A 20,560-nucleotide genomic window follows, 5' to 3' on the forward strand; every position below is an offset into this window, starting at 1 on the left:
CTAGAAACTCCCAAAAGTGGCAGGAAGAAAATGGCATCCAGAAGGTGCCCTGGCCGAGCCAATTTCCTGACATGAACCCCATAGAAAAACTCTGGGCCATATTCGACCGGCAAGTCAAGAAACAACAAAAAAACAACAACTTCGAAGAGCGATCTACTCTAAGTTTTGAAGCAAGAGTGGGCGAAAATCCCACAATCTAAAATTGACGAGATGATTCTCATGATGCCCCAAAGGATCAACGAACTCCACGAAGCGAAAGGAAGATCTATTAGATATTAATTAAATTATAAATATATGAATTCATGTGAATATGACTGAAAATTTTCATTTTTTCTGAAAAGGTGTTGTCTATTTACTTGTGACCACTCAGTGTATGTACATATATTCACATCTATTTGCATTTTCGCATAATTTTAACGCTGGTTTATTAAATCTTCCGCGAGCGGGGCGAAGTGGGATATCAATATCCCTGAACACCCAAGATCGGGAAAGTTTCTTTCCCCTTAAAAACTAACTCCCTGTCACGATTTTTTCTTTTTCCACGGAGCACGCTCTACACTTTCAGCTGTAAGGGCATTATAAAAGTGACAGTTAATCCCATTATTCGGTTCAAAGGTAGACAAATCTTTTATGGCAGTGAATGCTGCTGACTGTTTGCCTTTCTTCTGGTCAAAGGTTCCAACCAGGGGTCTCTGACCTGGTCATTCAAGCCATGTGTGCATAAGGTACTGTTCTGGTTGGAATTACCTAATATACCTAATGACAATCAGTGAGTTCGTTGTTGATTATGATTTTAATCTATGTTATGTGTAATGAAATTATTTGTATACATGTGTTTTGGGGCTTGTATTTTGTCGTAATTGTATTTCTATGTGTCTTCTTGGTTCAGTTACTTAGGGCATGAAAACTAACTAGAATATTAATCTTAACTTTACAATAGCTAAAAGACAATTTGGGTATATTTCTTGACTTTAGTTGTCTGCAGAAGTTTGCCAGTAACCATTATCTTAAGGATGCCACAACTGTTTTATTGCTGTTGCTCTAGACTATCTCTGTAGTAGCCTGGAGGTTATTCTCAGGTTATTGGCCCTGTTTTCACATGATAATACAGTCATCAACTTTTAACTTATTTGGATTTATGCAACGAGGCGGAGTAATACAAGTTTTTGTATGCCGTTCTGTTTGCATGGTGTTTTCTTAGATATTAAGTCCTGTTTGTACATTGTCATTTCCAGTAACGTTACAGTTAGAAGATAAAGTCCATTATTTACATAAGTATTGTTTATAAGTATTGGCAACTAAGATTGTTCCACTCATAAGTATTCTTTATAAGTATTGGCATCTAAGATTGTTCCACTCATAAGTATTGTTTATAAGTATTGGCATCTAGATTGTTCAACTCATAAGTATTCTTTATAAGTATTGGCATCTAAGATTGTTCCACTCATAAGTATTGTTTATAAGTATTGGCATCTGAGATTTTTCAACTCACAAGTATTCTTTATAAGTATTGGCATCTAAGATTGTTCCACTCATAAGTATTGTTTATAAGTATTGGCATCTAAGATTGTTCCACTCATAAGTATTGTTTATAAGTATTGGCATCTAAGATTGTTCCACTCATAAGTATTGTTTATAAGTATTGGCATCTAAGATTGTTCCATTCATATCTTATTCACATAGTCTCGCAATATATTAATCATTACGTGTGTCAATTAGCCATGTTCTCACCTGCAGGACACATCTGTGTCTCATATTTCCCCTAAACAAAAAATATCATATATCCTTTTGTGCAACTAACCGATGATTTCAGCGCCCTTGTAACTCTGAGGAATTAGCTGACGATTTCTGCAATCTTGTGCTTCTACACGATTTAGTAATAATGTCAAGAAAACCTGACATGTTTCACTCGTTCAAGAAAACCTGACATGTTTCACTCGTTACTGGAAGAATCGTTGTTTTCACACACACAAATCAATTTAATTTATCTTGCCCAGATTTTTTTCACTAAATATTTTTTTACTTATTTTTGTACAAGTGTTTAAGTCATCAGGATTATAGAAAATGGTTTTAAATCGTATTATAATAACTGAATAATTTATTATTTTGCTTAATTTTTTTTCGGAAATGCAACATCTTTTCAACCATTCCTAGTTATTCCCCCTGTTTGTGATGGATGTGTTGGGTTTCCTACCAGGACTTCCTGGTTTATTTGTTTCTGGGATCTTCAGTGGAGCCCTCAGGTGAGCATTTCACCAAGAAAATAAATTAGGATATTTTAAGCTTCGTCTCTAAATGCATTATCCAATAACTCTATTGGTTTTTGTTTGTTTTCGTATTTAGTTCAATGCTGTTTGCCCACTATTTTTTTATGTAATGAAGCGCTGGTATGCTTCTGGTAATAAACTGTTAAAATGATACGCTTCAGATTTGAATAAGAGATTGCTGGTTGAAAAAATATAAATCAAATATCAGTTTTAAAATGAGATTTAAAAGATTACGTAAAGTCTGATTATTAGATGTCGTCATTGCTTTATCAAAGCAGATTATTTCTAACGTAGTTTTTTTTTTTAATACATTGGAAAGTGTTCATTAACGGTTTCCTGATATTGTTGAAAGCAGAAACGTGTAAATTCAATGACTTTGGCTGTACTTTTAGCAAATATTAACCCTTACATGGCAAATGGCAAGTAATTTTCAGTCGCCTTTTTAGCACTCTTCTTTGCCAGACTTTCACTTGATATCAATATCATGCCATTACTCCCAATATAGTTGCAACGTTTGAGAATCTCTCTAGAGCATCTGTTCGTAAGTTGTTATAAAATTACTTTCATTTAGTCAGTGAAAGATGATCTATGACCTCCCTCTTGTTTCAGTACTGTATCATCAGGGGTCAACTCACTGGCCGCAGTGACCTTAGAAGACTTTGTGAAAGCGTACATTAAGAAAGATATATCAGAACTGTGGGCAACAAGATTGACCAAAATTCTTGGTACTAATACTTTGATTGTTCTTAACAAGTTTAAAACACAGACATACAGCAGATATTGTGTTCATAATGTGCAAAGATAGTTAGACGTGTTAAGAATTCAAAATAACTCTGCTTTCATAAGCCCAACAATTTAGCTATGAATTACATGTGTTAGTATTATTTTGATAACGTAACGTATCATACCACAAAAATAAAGTGCGTAATAAAATGTGTAACGTAGATAAAAAGAGTTAGATTTTGTCGGGGGTATCCCCCCTCCCCCCCCCACACACACACATCAGTAATCTTGAACAATGGCAAATCGAAAGAATAAAACTAGGTTTCTTACAGTGGTGGAGTGCATATAATGTTTGAAAATATTACAACTATAAAACATTTAATATAAACAAACATTTTTCTTCCAGCTATAGTGTACGGAGTAATTGCGATTGCCCTGGTGGCAGTGGCCCAGTTGCTAGGTAACGTCTTACAGGTAAGACTTTTGTTTTAAATGTCGCTAGGTGAAACGTAGTTACCAAACAAAATTTGGCTTTGTGGAAAAAACAAACAAACAAAAAGTAGATTGAAATGTGCTAGTGATGAATTTAATGTTTTGCTGTCTTGTTTTTTGTTTTGTTTTTTTACCCGCATTGATAATGTGTATGTAATCTCATCGAAAACATTGCGTGCGCTACATGTAGGAACAAAAGGGTTTGAAAGTAAACGTGGACACTCGCGTGCATACCTCTCTCTAAATAACATAAATGTCGACGTTTGTAAGAACACAACCCGTAAAAATTAAATCTCTACAATACTTAATAACAGAGACATGAGAATAATCCCAATTTTGCCGAAAACTGATATAGCAAGTATATGTCGCTGCCATTTTTCAAAATACTGACTTGAAATGTTAGTTGGGGCGTGGGTTAATCCTGCGGTAGTGCTCTGGGTTTCAGAGATTTTGACTTGGGTTTGAATCCTTGCGATACCACAAAATATTCCCCGAACTTTCATATGTGTTTGCATTATAAGAATGAGAATCAATCCCTTATCGTAGATGGTATGGTGTTGCTGATTGGCTGCCTTCTGTCTGATCAATGCTTCGGAATTAGGGACGACGGAAGATGGCCTCAGTAACTTGTTTGTTTATTTGTAGTTTAAGCACAAAAATGCACAATGGACTATCTCTGCCCTGCCCACCACAGGTATCGAAACCCGGTTTCTAGCATTGTAAGTCCGCATACATACCGCTGTGGCACTGGGGTGCACCTCAGTAGCTTTGCCTATAAATACAAATATGAAATATCAGTTTAAAATAGCACAAGTTGTTGTCAAAATGGCTGTTTTGTTGTTGTTGTTGTTTTTTGTGGAAACATATTTATTTATGATGGGTCATATATGCCTGAAGCTTCGTATTGAGCACATACCAGTCAAGCTTCAAAATTTGAGCGCAAAAATAATACATGTTTTTTACACATACACAAACGTTCTTATTGATAACCATTCACATACTGTGGAAGTGCATGAAAATTAACTACTGTTTCCTTGCGAATCTCTGGATGGTTCTAGAAGTAAGGTCAAGTGATGACAGAAGAGATTTGTCTCGCGGAGGAAAGCAAACCGTGCTGACAGCGCTTGCAAAATGATTCCAAAAACTTGATCAGTGAATGGGAATACTTACTCCGAAGTCATACAGCGAAATTGTTGGACGATGTAGAATCAAAGAACGCACTAATTCAAAGAAGGGAAACTTTAATGGCCTTCATGAAACAGAAAAACTCACACAGCAAAGTAGTTGGCTCTGAAATCACATACCAAGTCAATTACGACTAATGCACTCTTCCGTAAAGCGAAGGCTGTGGTTAAAAAAGGATAAAGTGGATAAAGTCTTCATGTCTGTAAAGTCATTGCTATGAAGCTGGAAATATCTCTTGGTAACGATAACACGAGCTCATAAACAAGGATTTTAATCTGGCAGAGACACACAAGCCAAAAGCTTCTGAGATCACAGTCACACCTTAAAACCAATGGATGTTTTCATGAAAAAATGGCCATATAATTCACACATACTTCTTATGCCTGGGTTTTATACAGGGTTTTATACTTTTTGTTCTAATTAAACATGAACTTGAAAGTTTTAGGCCTAAGACATTAGTTCGATTATGAAAAGTCACACTTGGGGAGTAAGACAGTAATGATAAGGTTGATCTCATGAAAACATTACTGTATGGACATTGCTTAATGACCAGAGTTGCTGTAAGGATATTGTTTAAGACAACGTCGAAATTAATCGTTTTATCAAAAAAAAGTGTAAATGACGTGTAAGTTTAAGTTCACAGTTAAGAAGAATGGCCAGTGAAATAATTATTATTAAAATAAACGAAACATATTACTCATGAAAAATGCTTCATACTAACCTCATCTATGAGCTCTCCAAAAACAATATATATATATATATATATTGGTTAGTTAATTCATGTATGTTTCAGAAAGAAGGAGGATGAGAAACTATGATTTATACTCAAAATCAAATATGTTTTAATACATCATTACATCAAAGATACTGACAATACTTCTATAACTTGTATTAGCAGGTGTTTTGGCCTAGACATGAAGATTCACTATGGGTATATTCCGCGAATTTATGGAAGGAGTATATTTTAAGGAATTATTCAAATAAACAGAAAACCTATCATAATTAATTGGATCCTTACAAGATATCATTTTCTAGTCGCTAGATGATTGTACTTCAGGAATTATTCAAATAAACAGAAAACCTATCGTAATTAATTGGATCCTTACAAGATGTCATTTTCTAGTCGCTAGATGATTGTACTTATATCTTGTAAGGATCCAATTAATTACGATAGGTTTTCTGTTTATTTGAATAATTCCTGGGGAGCAGTATTGTAACATTCTTTTCTGTTTATTTGAATAATTCCTGGGGGGCAGTATTGTAACATTCAAGTACAATCATCTAGCGACTAGAAATCCCTATCGTAATTAATTAGATCCTTACAAGATATCATTTTCTAGTCGCTAGATGATTGTACTTGAATATTACAATACTGCCCCCCAGGAATTATTCAAATAAACAGAAAACCTATCGTAATTAATTGGATTCTTACAAGATATCATTTACTAGTCGCTAGATGATTGTACTTGAATGTTACAATACTGCCCCCCAGGAATTATTCAAATAAACAGAAAACCTATCGTAATTAATTGGATCCTTACAAGATATCATTTCCTAGTCACTAGATGATTGTACTTGAATGTTACAATACTGCCCCCCAGTGGCACAGCGGTATGTCTGCGGACTTACAACGCTACAAACCGGGTTTCGATACCCGTGGTTGGCAGAGCACAGATAGCCCATTGTGTAGCTTTGTGCTTAAATTCATTTAAATAAATAAATAAAATAAAGTTACAATACTCTCACAGTCGGCTGGAATATTTTACTTTCTAGTAACTAAACGATTTTATTTGTCCAGTGGAAGCCTATTTTAAATAATTAATCCTTAAATTATATTACTTGCCATCCACATGAGAATTGTATTTACCCATTATAAGCCTCTTAACAACCGAGTGCGTCTTTTAGAAAAAATTCCCTTTCTATTCACTAGATGATATTACATTTCTACGAGGGAAGGGAGCAATTCAAGAAAGAAAATGCTCTCACCCAAAGGTAATCTAGGATAAAAAAGGATGAAATGAGCAGTTTGCAAACATCTACTTGCTATGATGATGTCCGAACAGTTTCGTATTAAGTAGACTTTTAATAAGATACAAAACATCAGTTTACTTAATTATTTATTACTGTCTCTTTTATATTGATATATCTTTAGAAACAGTGGTAAGAATAAATTTATTGAACATAAGAAACGGACATTAAGGCTGCTCTAAATAGTCATCGGGCATATTCCATTTAGATTTTTAAACGTCGTTAGGTTTAAATATCGTCACTAACACACCAGACCCTTGGATAACTCACGTCATTTTTGTTATACCGTACATGCTAAGTTTCCAAAAGTATTAGAACAACTAACCTTGAAAAAGGTCTCGTCGTGCTTCGCCGCCACGATTCTATTTTGACAGTGGAGAACCCACCTGTGACGACAATAACAGGTTGGATTCATTTACTAAAATTTACCAAGCGTTTTTCAACGTCTGATGGAATGAACTGCCACACCTTTTGTTAAGCAGTTCCACATGTAATAAGATTTAAGTATCTGTTCTTTATCTCCCTTTTGCGGCATTCTGAAATTATCCATGGTAGTTCAACTGGACTTAAATCAGACTATGGCTAGCCGAGGCAGAAATGTTAAAAACCACTGTTGGACAGGATATGCAGTGTATCAGCATGTATAGTGCGGTTCCTTCCTATACAATTTCATCGACATGAAAGCTGAAACTTTGCATTTATTGCTGTAATAAGCGAGCAGCCTTAACATGAAATTTAGTAGAACAGAATGTCCTGTGTATAATAGACTCTCATTAAAATACCAGTGATCAATTCATTGTTACATGCAAGATTTATTTCACAAAGTTTCAAAGCTCACATAAACTAAAGAGAGGTTGATTTTCACCCTGCCGATAATTGGTATTAAGGTATTCTATTTCTATCATAAGCACATTACCCGCAATGGATACGGATATGAATAGTTGGCTGAAATTAATGGGACGCTCATGCAACCATTACTACATCCAAGAACCATTCCCCTCTGAAATTTCTTTCCTCCCGACGTCCTGATTATGAAACTGGCTGTCTGGAAAAATGGGGCCGGTAGGAGACATTTTTTAAGTTTTTTTGGTTGGAGATCGCTGGTTTATCTGAAAGATATATGCTAGACTCAGGATAACTTATACAGATAATTCAAATAAATTCTAGGCAAAATTTGAACAATAAAAGAAAGGTGAGTTAAAAAGACAGAAGTTTCAGAAGGCTACTGCTTTAACGTAAGCTCAAGTCAAGAACAAGAATACGAGACCAGTTGTCTCTGTACAAAGTCTAGTATGACAATGGTTAGGGCAATGGACTCGCAATCTACGGGTCGCAGGTTCGAATCCCGTCACCGAACAAGGTCGCCCTTTCAGCTGTGGGACGTCATAATCTGACTGTCAATCCCACTTTTCCTTGATAAAGAGTAGCCCAAAAGTTGGCGGTTGGTGGTGTTGACCTTCCTTCTAGTGTATCTCTTCAAAATTGGAGACGGTTAGCGAACATAGCCTTCGAGTAACTTTGCGCGAGATTCAACACAACAACAAACAAACAACTTTGCAAACAAGTAAATTAGCATAACTTGTTTAATCCTTGGAAGAAGTTACCCTTGAAAAGTGGTTGCGTTTAGTTATGAAAATTGCAGGAAGTACATTGTTGTACTTATCCAATCCAATAAATCATCAATATTTTTCTTTTGAATAAGTCGAGGGATCAAATAGAACTCAGTTTAAATGCTGGTTCACAATACAATCTGTTCCAGCGTATATTTTGTATGTATTTCGGAGCTTAATATGAATACTGTTATAAACGTTAGTCTGATGGGAATGTACACTACAGACCTTTTTCAATACTTTAAACAAGTTTTTCTCTCTGTCTTTCTTTAGGCTGCTTTAAGTATCTTTGGAATGATAGGAGGACCCCTCATAGGACTGTTTAGTCTTGGAATGTTTTTCCCGTGGGCTAATGCTGTGGTAAGTTTTGTATACATTTTATCACAAAAGCCAATGGACAACCTAGTCATTGCTATCGTTCTATTTGGTGGTAATAATAAGGAGGCAGCGTCTGTTACCGTTTTGAAGGTATATTTTCTTATTTAATCATTGTGAATGTTTTGCAATTTTCTTGTTTTTGAAAGATATAGATCAATATGGTATCTTCACTTGTTTAGTTTTTATCTCTTGTATTTAATGTTATTATTCACGCGAGGTACACAGCGTATATCATAGATCTTAATTCATAAAATAGCCGGTGTTTAAACGTTTCTTAACTACGTTAGGTTTTCTAAGATTATAGAAATGTTTTGAATCTTTTCATTTTCGACCCAAGAGTAAGAAACTTTGTGAATCTATTTTTTCTTTCTAGTACATTTGTTTTTTAATGAGGAAATGCAGTTTTAAGGTATCGCTGACTTTGGAATTTGTGTGGTATCTGTTTTTCGTGAATTTGTAGTGTTTTAGTGTGTTTAAAAAAAAAGAGGGTTTGTTTATTTGTTTTAGAGTAAAGCCACATTGGATTATATGCTGTGTCCATCACGGAGATTCAAATCCCGAATTTTAGCATTGTAAGTCCGTAAACTTACCGTTGTATTACCAAGAGACTAAAAGAGAGAGGCGGAGACACTAGAAGATAATATGTCACAGCAAGTAGTTGCGAAGTGACTCAAAGTGTTGTTACCAAATATAGAACTGCCATCAAACCAGAGGTGCAATTATTATGACATCTAGACCGAGTATGAAACCGTTCTTTGGTGATTCTAGTACAAATTCCTAAGTAAATCAGATGTTTGCAGCCGTATTTGAATGCCAGATAAGTGTACATACAGATAGACACAAATTTCCCAATGAAAAACATTAAGCTTACAGCAAGGCATAAACCAGTTTGTTTGAAATGATGTCAAAGACACCTACAGTGGACTAACATTAATATCTTTCACTAGATTTTAAAACGTTGCACCACGTGGAGCAATATTCTTTTAACAGATGTTATGCTGTTTACATTTCAGCCAGATAACAAGATCATACTCTTTTTGAGAGAATCTGTAACTAGATCTGCCAACTTTCATACAAGAACATGACATGTATGGCAGTGATGGAACCATGATGTGAACAGGAAGAACCAGTGGTGAATGTGTTGATCCTGCTAAATGGTATCATTAAGATCATAAGAACCACATCCTATAAAATATTTTGTGCTACCATATGCTAGTACAATTGATCCTGACTTCAACTCAATGACTGATAAAGCCTATTCCCTCAATATTTAACTGGTCAACACATTTCTTGAAAAAAGAACAGATTGAATGTACAGAGTAGCCTTCACGCTCACCGGACATTGAACATAACATGTCACATTCGGTCAAGTAACTCTTTACTGCCCTGAAAACAGCTCTTTCAGAGAAGTAGCCGAGCACCTTATCAACATTCTTCCTTGAAGTATCCAAAATTGTTGCCAGGCTGTCCTTACTGCTCGTGGTGACCATACTTTGTGTTGAAGTGGAATTTATGGAGTGTAAAAACGTAAAACCACGTTTACCCAATGTTAATTCACAAGCATAGGTTAAATTACCAATCACTTGCAGTTCAGATCACTTGACAAATTTGCATAAAAATTAACTAAGAGGTAAAAGAAAGTATTCTATAACAGTGGTTTTTGCCTTATCATAGATATAACGTTAGAAATTCCTATTATCATTTAATCATTTTGAGTAGTATAAATTAGCATAATATAATCTGTTCTAGCTAAACAATTTGGTTTGGTTTATAGGGTGCAATTACAGGCCTGTTCTCTGGGTTAGGAATAGCCTTTTGGGTTGGATTTGGAAGTTTCGTTCATAAACCAGCTGCTCCAAAATCTCCGTTCTCGATAGCTGGCTGTCACAACGGAACTGCTCTTTTAGCAACAACAGTAGCTCCATCTATTAAAAAGTAAGTTACTTTTATAAAACAGTCAGTTTTTATAATCTCAACTGTTGGTACATATCCTCTTGATAAGGTTTTCTGTACGTAGCCACGAACATACATATATATATATGTTTCATTGATAGTAGAGGCCGAAAGGTAAATACACTGACTGTTCAATTTGTAGGATCCTCCATAATGATGTGTTAAACCACCTTTCACTCAGATTACAACCAGGACTATATAAGATGACGGAAAGTGTTTTGTTCCAATCCTGACCATTGGTCAATTGAAACACTTCATTCCTTCTCCAATCGTCTTTTCCATCTGGTACAGTTTTTATTAGTGTTCCTATGCATTCTTTTTTCACGAGTGATATTTCTGAACGTCAGACAACAATGCTTCTGCTAGACGAGAACCATCTACCACGCGCCTTTGAAAGTTGAAAATTTTTTGCTCTTACCAGTTGCTTTGCAGATTAAATCATTATATGACTTTATATCTGTATTTGTACAACTGATGTCAAGGAATTACCTGCTATATTTAATTCAAGCCATATTACTATTTATTTTCCTAAACTTAGTCAGAAAAATTACATGCATTGGAGATTTTTAGACATTTTAAGTTTCTGTATAGCAATATCCTAGACTTCCTAAACTTCTGTAAAAAATTAGACAGTAAAGCTGTATAAGAGTTTCATTTTAACGAGAAGGTCCTAAAAAATATTAAAGCTTTTACTAACACCACTTGATTGATTTATTTGTTCCCGCAGTGCCGAAATATTTGGTTTATACCGCATCTCCTATATATGGTTCAGTGGTTTATCATGCTGTGTAGTGATCATCGTGGGTCTTCTGGTGAGCTTTATTACTGGTGAGAATTCTTCTACTAAATTTGTTTTCTCAAACTTAACGAAGTTCAAAACTCAATTCTTTGTGTTAACGCTAATTTGTTGTGTTTTTTGTTTTTTTTTAATTTCGCGCAAAGCTACACGAGGGCTATCTGCGCTAGCCGTCCCTAAGTTAGCAATGTAAGACTAGAGGGAAGGCAGCTAGTCATTACCACCCACCGCCAACTTTTGGGCTACTCTTTTACCAACGAATAGTGGGATTGACCGTAACATTATAACGCCCCCACGGCTGAAAGGGCGAGCATGTTTGGTGTGACGGGGATTCGAACCCGCGACCCTCAGATTGCGACTCGAGCGCCTTAACCAGCTGGCCATGCCGGGCCAGTTTGTTGTGAGACAACCAATAAAAAATACATAAGACAACGGTAGTTGAAAGTAAGTCGGAAGTGTGGATAATTTTACCATAATATGGTAGACAGGATTAATTATAATGACTCAGTGAAGTAAAATAATTTTTATTTTGTTCATCAGTTCTTTGCCATGATGAGATGTGTTTAAAATGATTAAATTTCGCCTTCTATGTAGGATTACAAAATCCTGAGGACGTGGATCCCAAGCTGATCATCCCAGTATTTGATAAACTTTGCTGCTGCTTACCAGCAAAAGTAAGAAGAAAGTTGAGATTCCATGTCGGACGTAATGTGGTATGTTACACTACGATTTGAAATATATATATATACTATTAAACCTATATGATATAAGGATATGCTAATTCATGCCATAATGTCTCAAAAATTCCAAAACATGACAGAGATAACCCATAAGAAAACAAACATCCATAAGAAGAACGTTTTGCAAAGTTAACTCTATAACTACTAGGTCAGTCAGAAGCGGATTTTCTTTCTTAAATTCAAATTATATTTGCTTACCGCTAGGGTTACTTATTGTAGGAGAATTATGATTCAAACGAATTTAAAAATTCTTATATTACACTGAGTCGATCAAAATAATAACATAAATCCACATATTTTTATCAACGTTAACTGGTACTTTATATAATGCAATAAGACACTTAGAACAACTTTGAATTTTAGTTAAATGTTCTCACATATCTCAAATCCAATACAAACTTAAACGTATCTACTTCAGTTTCAGGTTATTACATTCTCCCCCACATACTCAGGGTCAGTTTCAGGTTATTACATTCTTCCCTACTTACTCAGGGTCAGTTTCAGGTTATTACATTCTTCCCTACTTACTCAAGGTCAGTTTCATGTTATTACATTCTCCCCTACTTACTCAGGGCCAGTTTCAGGTTATTACATTCTTCCCTACTTACTCAGGGTCAGTTTCAGGTTATTACATTCTCCCCTACTTACTCAGGGTCAGTTTCAAGTTATTACATTCTCCCCTACTTACTCAGGGTCAGTTTCAGGTTATTGCGTTCTCCCCTATGTACTCAGGGTCAGTTTCAGGTTATTACATTCTCCCCTACTTACTCAGGGTCAGTTTCAAGTTATTACATTCTCCCCTACTTACTCAGGGTCAGTTTCAGGTTATTACATTCTCACCTACTTACTCAGGGAATATGTCTAATATAGCTGTAATCTGTGTTTCACCTTATCCTCTTTACGGTATCCAACCTGTGGCCATCCCAATCCTAGCTACATTCTATATTTTCATACATCAGAAGACGTTAATCATTATTGTAGACCGTCATTTACACTCATATTTTACACCATTGTTTTTAAAACATTTTTACCATAGTTTATGCCATTGTTGACACTTAATTTCTGTATTCTCCATCTTAAAAATATTATTCACTATATTTAATTATTGTGCCTTCTAATTAATTCCCTTTAAAAGTTTTAAGCCCTGATTATTGCATTTATCTCCTTTATGCTATGAACTATTCTAATGTATAATATGTTCATTTATAATTGTACTTCTTATTCTGTGCAAGCTTTATACTACCTGGCTTACTTGCTTATATATACTTACCATTTATAATTTTATTCCCATATTCGCTCTACAATATCTTATCTATGAACAATGGTTCTCCATTATTATTGTAACAAGTGAAATTTCAAAAAAAAGTATCTTGGAACTATATACTATTTGTATTTGCAGACCGTTTTTCCTAAAGACATGTCTGTGTCAACTATGGCGACAGTTGTAAGCTCCGTTAGTTTCGAAAAACCACCATTTCAACCTGAGGGAATTTCTAATATTGCCTTCAGCCCAAGTTCCACTGACCTCGGAGGACTGACCATGGGAAAGGACAAAATAAATAGCAATGAGCCTGAATGCACACTAACACCGTTATAAGTGTGGCAGATATTCTTTAAAAAATGTTAATTAAAATAAGAGATGTCTTTTAGTATTCCTTCCTTCTTAGTTCCTAGTCCTGGCAGTTACCTATTACATTTTCTTACATTTTTTTTTTTTTTTGTAGCGGTCACTGTTCTTGTCTTTCCCTTTTATAAATATCCTATTTCCCATTTGTCGTCTTTGTAGCTATTCTGAATGATTAATTTGTTTAGATAGTAGTTTTTATTCTCCTCTTTTTTTTCTAGATTTTGTTGTTGTTGTTCGTTACAAGCACTCTTTGTTAATATCCTCTTGTGTTAGAAACACTAATTATTCTCGTGGCACAAAGTATTATTCTCATACTTAACAAAGAGGATTCTAGGATGTGAATAATACACATATATTAGTTTTTTATTGTTGAACAATTTCTATCAGACGATTGTGCACCCAGAGAAGCTGGAATTTGAATATTATTCTCATACTTCCTTTTTTATTCACGATATGGTAATATCCTTTTTCTGTGTTGCAAGCACTAATTACTCTGTTAACATCTTCCATTTTATTCAAGCACTAAACTTGTATTTTACCGCTGTCTCAACTTATCATCTTCCATTTTATTCAAGCACAAATTACTTTATAAACTTGTTAACATTTTCAATTTTATTCAAGCACTAATTATTCTATTAACTTGTTAACATATTTCATTTTATTCAAGCATTAATTATTCGATTTTTTTTCTTGCGTGCACTACATGTTAATATCCTCTCGTATTGCAAGCACTGATCATTCTGTTACTTTTTACACACTTTTAACACTATATCATTATTTTTTGTAGTTACTAATCATTTTCACATTTCTTTCTTTGTCTTCATTCTGCATGAATATATTTCGGGATTCTGTTTTGCGTTCACTTTGTGTGAACATATTTCGTTTCTACAGTCACTGCTTCTTAACATCGTTTTTCGTATACACTTTTTTTCCTTCTTCCTACGGTAACTCTTCGTGAAAAAAAAAAACGTTCTTACTTATCATATTTCTTTGTTGGACGTTTTATATGCAAACACCTTTCTTTCTTGCAGTCACTACCTGTTAGTATCCTTTTATTTACTGTTATTGTTTGCTGGCATATATGTTTCCTGGATTCAGTGTCCGCTAATGTATTCCTTTCTTATTATAACCACTTGTTGGCTTTATTCTTTCTTACAGTCACGATTTTACGGTTTTTTCTTTCTTGTTGTTATTATTTTGCAATTAATATTTTCCTATCCTTATTTCTTGACCTTATTCCTTCTTACCATAGACTAACTTTTGATTTCTTTTTTGTAGTCGCTAATTTAGATTTCTTACTTTACTGTCACTACTTTGTGTCTTATTCTTTGTTACTGTCAGTGGTTGGTTACCTTATTGTTTTTTTACTGTCATTAATCATTTATTAGCCTTATTCTCTCTAATAGTGACTACTTAATTACTCCAATATGTATATATGTTTAGTAGGTTCGTTAGGCACGTTTAGAGGTAGCTTGTTTTTATTGTCATAAAGAGACCAGTAAATACTAAAACAATAGGTTTAAAGGTATATTCATACATATATCTTCCTTATTTAAACTATTTTAATTTGGAGCTCCATTAGTCTTTATTAGTATGCTGAGTATAATTTTACCCTAGCATAACAGAGTACTATTAGTTGTAGAATAACTATAGTGGTGGATATCCGTTGACTACTACACTGAACAAAACCAAAACGTTATTTTAAAAAAAGAAAACTTTTTCTTCGAACTTCCACTGAGGCGCTACAAGCGTAAACTATGTTCTGTGTAGTTGTTGAATAAATCAGCTACGTGCAAAACGGAGACACGTGTAATGATTTTTTAGGTTTAATTTTACTAGAAATTATTTTTAATTATTAATTTTGCATTTTTATTCTAGATATGTGATAATATGTAAAGTAGAACTGTAAAATATCCACGTTTGTCCTAATTTTTTTTCTGGGGGTTTATGATGCTAAAAAAATCGGATATATATTCCAGAGGTTGGCAAAGCACAGATAACCCCATTGTGTATTTGTGCTTAATAACAAACAAACAAATATTGCGCATATTTTACTGACCATACCTCAAGTATTGTTACTTTATCATACTTAGAGCCTATATTTACATCAAAAAGTATTTGTTTCTCAATGTTATCATATTAGTATTGTTGTTGTCGTTTTGTTATCAGACTAAAACGATATCAATTCATCATGCGCCAGACTAATTGAATTTGTTGGTTTTTTTTTTGTTGTTGGTTTTTTTTAAAGAGAGTTTGGTAAAATTACGTCCTTATCAAATCGAAGGTTTATGCAGTCACATTTAAAACGAACTGATCGTGAATCAAGAGCAAGTAAATCAACATTATAAACATGTATATTTTGAAAGAGAGTGAAACAGGCGAGTTGGGATGTGAATTAAACAACAGCAGTTTTTCATTACTCCATTAAAAGATGTTCATAATATGAAATATTAGCTAGCAAATGCAAACCACATAATAATGATAACGAACCACGTGTTATCGTGTTAAAATTCATTGGTTTTAAAGGCAAACAAAGGATATTTTTATAGTTATTAGAGTAACTGAATCTTACCATAATAACACTCCTACGCACCTAGTTTGCGATAAAATTATGGTTAAAATAACTTATTGTTTTAAGAGTTCATTAAATGATGAGTTAAAAGAACATTTAATATCAAAAGCATAGTTTTATTCCACAAATAAAGCTTCCCTTTTATCTGCAGTATTCAAGTTTGAATAAACTTGATATCAAAAGTATAGTTTTATTCCACAAATAAATCTTCCCTTTTATCTACAGTATTCAAGTTTGCATAAACCTGATATCAAAAGCGTAGTTTTATTCCACAAATAAATCTTCCCTTTTATCTACAGTATTCAAGTTTGCATAAATTTGATATCAAAAGCGTAGTTTTATTCCACAAATAAAGCTTGCCGTTTATCTAGAGCATTCAAGTTTGCATCTTAAAAATATATATTCTAATGGTATAAAAAAAAAAAGGTTTGGAATATTATCCAAGTTAGGTTGCATGATGAGAAGGACTTTCATTCAGTACTTTTATGCATCATGGTTTGGTTCAAGTATTCGCACAAAGCTACAGAAGGGTTAATTTTTGTATAACCGTCCCTAATTTTGAGCTTATATACTAGAAGAAAGGCAACTATTATTACATATACCATCTTCCAATTACTTAACTATAAAAAGAAAATGAGGTTTGGATACGTATGTTGTTTTACTAAGAAAGCTGCAAACAAACTATTTTATTTGTCATATATTTAAACTGTTGTTCAATCCTACATTTAGCTCAGTAAGATTAAGAAATATTATAATATTTTAATAATAATATTTTAATTTTCTGAGAACTGCAGTGCCTTTATTTGTTTTTTCATATATTATACAAAGTAAACAGAGATATTCTTCAAAAACTGTCCACAGCCTACATCATAGATGAAACTTTGCTTGACACTCGTGTGATATTTGTACCAATAAAAAAAACGTCAGACCCTGTATTTTTTCGTGGTTATTTTGTTTGGTCGTGTTGTTATTCCCGACACTTAAATAATACAAGAAAGGTTTATGGTATACCTTAAGCCTAACGACACAAACTTGGTTATTTTTTTTTTGTTTTTGTCACGGTTCAAATTGTTATTGTTATCTAACGTAAAAAACACACATATATTTTTTGTTTGCATTATTAAATCATAGAAAATACAGCTCAACAATGCAAAATTTTCAAACAACTACCGAAATTTAACGGAAAGTATTTCTGGGCTTTTCGAACACAGTATTTTAATCTGATATGTTATATATCACCAGGCAGAAATTCCATATGAACTACTGACTCGACCGGAACACTGAAAAAGTATTTTTATTTTTTTACATGGCAAACCTAATTGTCCCAATAGAAATAGCAAAATAACATAACGTTTTCGGACAAAATGGGACCTATTGGTCCATCTCGATTGTTCCGTCCTCGAAACTAAACTATATTAATGAAAAAAAATCTTAAAGCCAGCTTTATCATTCATATACTTATCAAGCTTTCTCCTAAACTCACTTAAATTTGCTGCCTCCACAACATCCGAAGGCCAACCACCCTTAGCTTTGTGTCCACTAGTCCTACTATTCTCATTGTTAAATATGGAAAAAAAAAGATTATGCAACAACAATATCAGTTCTCTTTACAATCGTACAACACCTCAATCACATCCCCCCTAACTCTTCTTTTTTCAAGAGAAAAAAAATGTGAGAGATTTCAATCTCTCCTCGTATGACAACCTCTCCATCCCAGGCACCATTCTAGCAACCCTTCTCTGAACCCTTTCCAAAAATTCAATGTCTTTCCTAAGGTAAGTACCCCAAGATTGGACACAATATTCCAAATATGGTCTAACCAGTGACCTATATAATGAAATTATAACCTCTTTAGACTTGTATTCAATATTTCTGTAGATACAACCTAAATTCCTATTTGCCCTACCACTAGACGGCTTCTACTACTGAGATTGACTTCAACTGGCTGCTAGGGTAGGAGACAATTTCCAGAAATGTTCCCACTCGTTCAGCCCTAGGTAGCATACACAAGGTAGATTTTACGAGGCTGTAGAAATCGTGCGTAACGTTGACGACCTTTTTACATCCGGTTAATAATGATGTCGTCAACTTTGCGCACAACACTTACACGAGATTTACAAAATTACTTGAATATATCTTACCAGATATATGTACACCTATATTATAACTCACTTATGGAAAGGTGAATTTCAACTGTGACACGCTGATTTTTAAACTTTGTGAACAGGGACAACGGAAAACTTTAGATAATTAATATGATTTGAATTTGACTGCAATATAAAAATACTGAGAAAACAATAAACACTTGATATATATATACACATATATATATTTAGTGAACAAATGATAAACACTCAAAACATTTCTTTAAAATATAACACCAGACAAGGACGTTATTTACAATCATGTTCTAATTTTCTGTAACAAGATTTCCGGAATCGAAAATAAAATTAAATAAAAGCAAGTTAAATAAATATAAAAACAAACACTACACTTATAAGTAAGGTAGCTTTAAAGTAGTCAAAGTGAGTAAACATTCATCAAACACGTTTTATCACATATTTCTGTCTTGTCCCCTGGTGAGACAGAGGTAAGTCTACGGACGTACAACGCTAAAACCCGAGGTTTAATTCCCCGCAGTGGACACAGCAAATAGCCCAATGTGGCTTTGCTCTAATAAAAAGAGTACAACATTTCAGTGTATATATTACAATAACTTTTATCGACAGATGTTCGTCACCAGCATTAACAAATAAAAGCCTTTTAGGCTTCATAAAATAGTCATTTCATTAAAAACGGAAAAAAGATTAATATAGAGCGTAGTTGATCGCTAGGATTTTAGGTTGTACCTACAGAAATATTGAATACAAGTCTAAAGAGGTTATAATTTCATTGTATAGGTCACTGGTTAGACCACATTTGGAGTGTTGTGTTCAATCTTGGGCTTCTTCCTGTTGCACTGTTGGAAACGGATCAGAGGAAGGTTACGAAAATGCTGCCTGGGGTGGAAGGGTTGTCATACGAGGAGAGATTGAAATATCTCAAATTGTTTTATCTTGAAAAAACAAGAGTTAGAGGGGATCTGACTGAAGTATTTAAAATTATAAAGGGAATTGATATTGTTGATGCATCATCTTTTTTCATACTTAACAGTGAGATAAGTATCTGAATGATAAGGACTGGCTTTAAGCTTTTGTTAAATTTATTTATTAATAGTTTTAGTTTAGAGGATGGAACAGCTGAAATGGACCAATAGGTCTCACGTTTTCCTAAAACATTATGTTATAAAGTGTTCAACATAGCGACATATAATAATGCTATATTTTATCACTTTTACCACGCATTATGTATAAGCCTCAATCCTCTAATTACCGAATTACCGTTCACTAGAAGTTGGAGTCCACATAACGCATCACATTTGGTAATTAAATATTTCTATTTTTACAACAGTCTCTCCAAAGACTGAGAAATAATATAGGCTAAATCACTATTTTTTTTTAATACGTAGGAAACCCCAACAGTAGCCAATGGGCTTAACTGAAATATTAGTGGTATTTATGTTAACATTTTTCGTAGCTTATATGAAACCTACCAAAGTTACTAACCAACAAGTAATTTGGTGCATAAATGGCTTCTATTGATGGGCAGGATCTCTTTGATTATCAGATAAAAATAATATAAAATCCAGTTTACTTAAAGAAAAGGAAAACTTTCTATCATAAATTCTACAATCTTGCCGAACGGTAGGTCTAACTTAGAAATGAAATTAATCGGTCACTTATATCAAGACACAGTTCACAACAATATTTATTACTATTCATCCTGTCCAGCGATAAAAAATTGACATCACCATAAAAAGTTAATCTTGAATATTAATGAATACAAAAACATTTTTATCTAAATTAGCTGGAAAAACTACATAGTTGAACAGAGTTGTTCAAACATTTGTTTAACAACAAGTAAAAGCTTGGAATGGTCTATTCTTTCATTAGGGGTGTGTCTGTGGGCCAGACTAGTTTCGAAGAATTCCACTCCTCATCAGTGACCCTGTACACGACCACCGAATGAAACTTCAAACCACACCAAGCCTTTATAGTAGTGAGGTATCGAAAATCAAAATGGTGTTTTTAAGTGTTTTGTACTCACAAAAAAGAATTTAATTTTTCACTATGTATCAGCTGCCTAGTTT

At 33.9% G+C, this 20,560-nt stretch overlaps 1 protein-coding gene across 1 annotated transcript in view; it reads left to right on the forward strand.

The window, feature by feature from the left end:
* Nucleotides 1-13,769, forward strand: part of LOC106466214 (sodium-coupled monocarboxylate transporter 1-like) — a 54,732-nt gene extending 40,963 nt beyond the window's left edge. Inside the window, exons 9-16 of the mRNA XM_022394692.1 lie at nt 2,155-2,243; nt 2,877-2,992; nt 3,397-3,464; nt 8,579-8,665; nt 10,458-10,618; nt 11,364-11,464; nt 12,027-12,145; nt 13,572-13,769. Coding sequence (XP_022250400.1) covers nt 2,155-2,243; nt 2,877-2,992; nt 3,397-3,464; nt 8,579-8,665; nt 10,458-10,618; nt 11,364-11,464; nt 12,027-12,145; nt 13,572-13,769 — 939 coding nt within the window. The remainder of the gene's footprint in view (nt 1-2,154; nt 2,244-2,876; nt 2,993-3,396; nt 3,465-8,578; nt 8,666-10,457; nt 10,619-11,363; nt 11,465-12,026; nt 12,146-13,571) is intronic.
* The last annotated feature ends 6,791 nt before the right edge of the window (nt 13,770-20,560 follow it).

The sequence above is a fragment of the Limulus polyphemus genome, unplaced genomic scaffold (assembly GCF_000517525.1).
Source record: "Limulus polyphemus unplaced genomic scaffold, Limulus_polyphemus-2.1.2 Scaffold72, whole genome shotgun sequence".
Taxonomy (NCBI): Eukaryota; Metazoa; Arthropoda; class Merostomata; order Xiphosura; family Limulidae; genus Limulus; species Limulus polyphemus.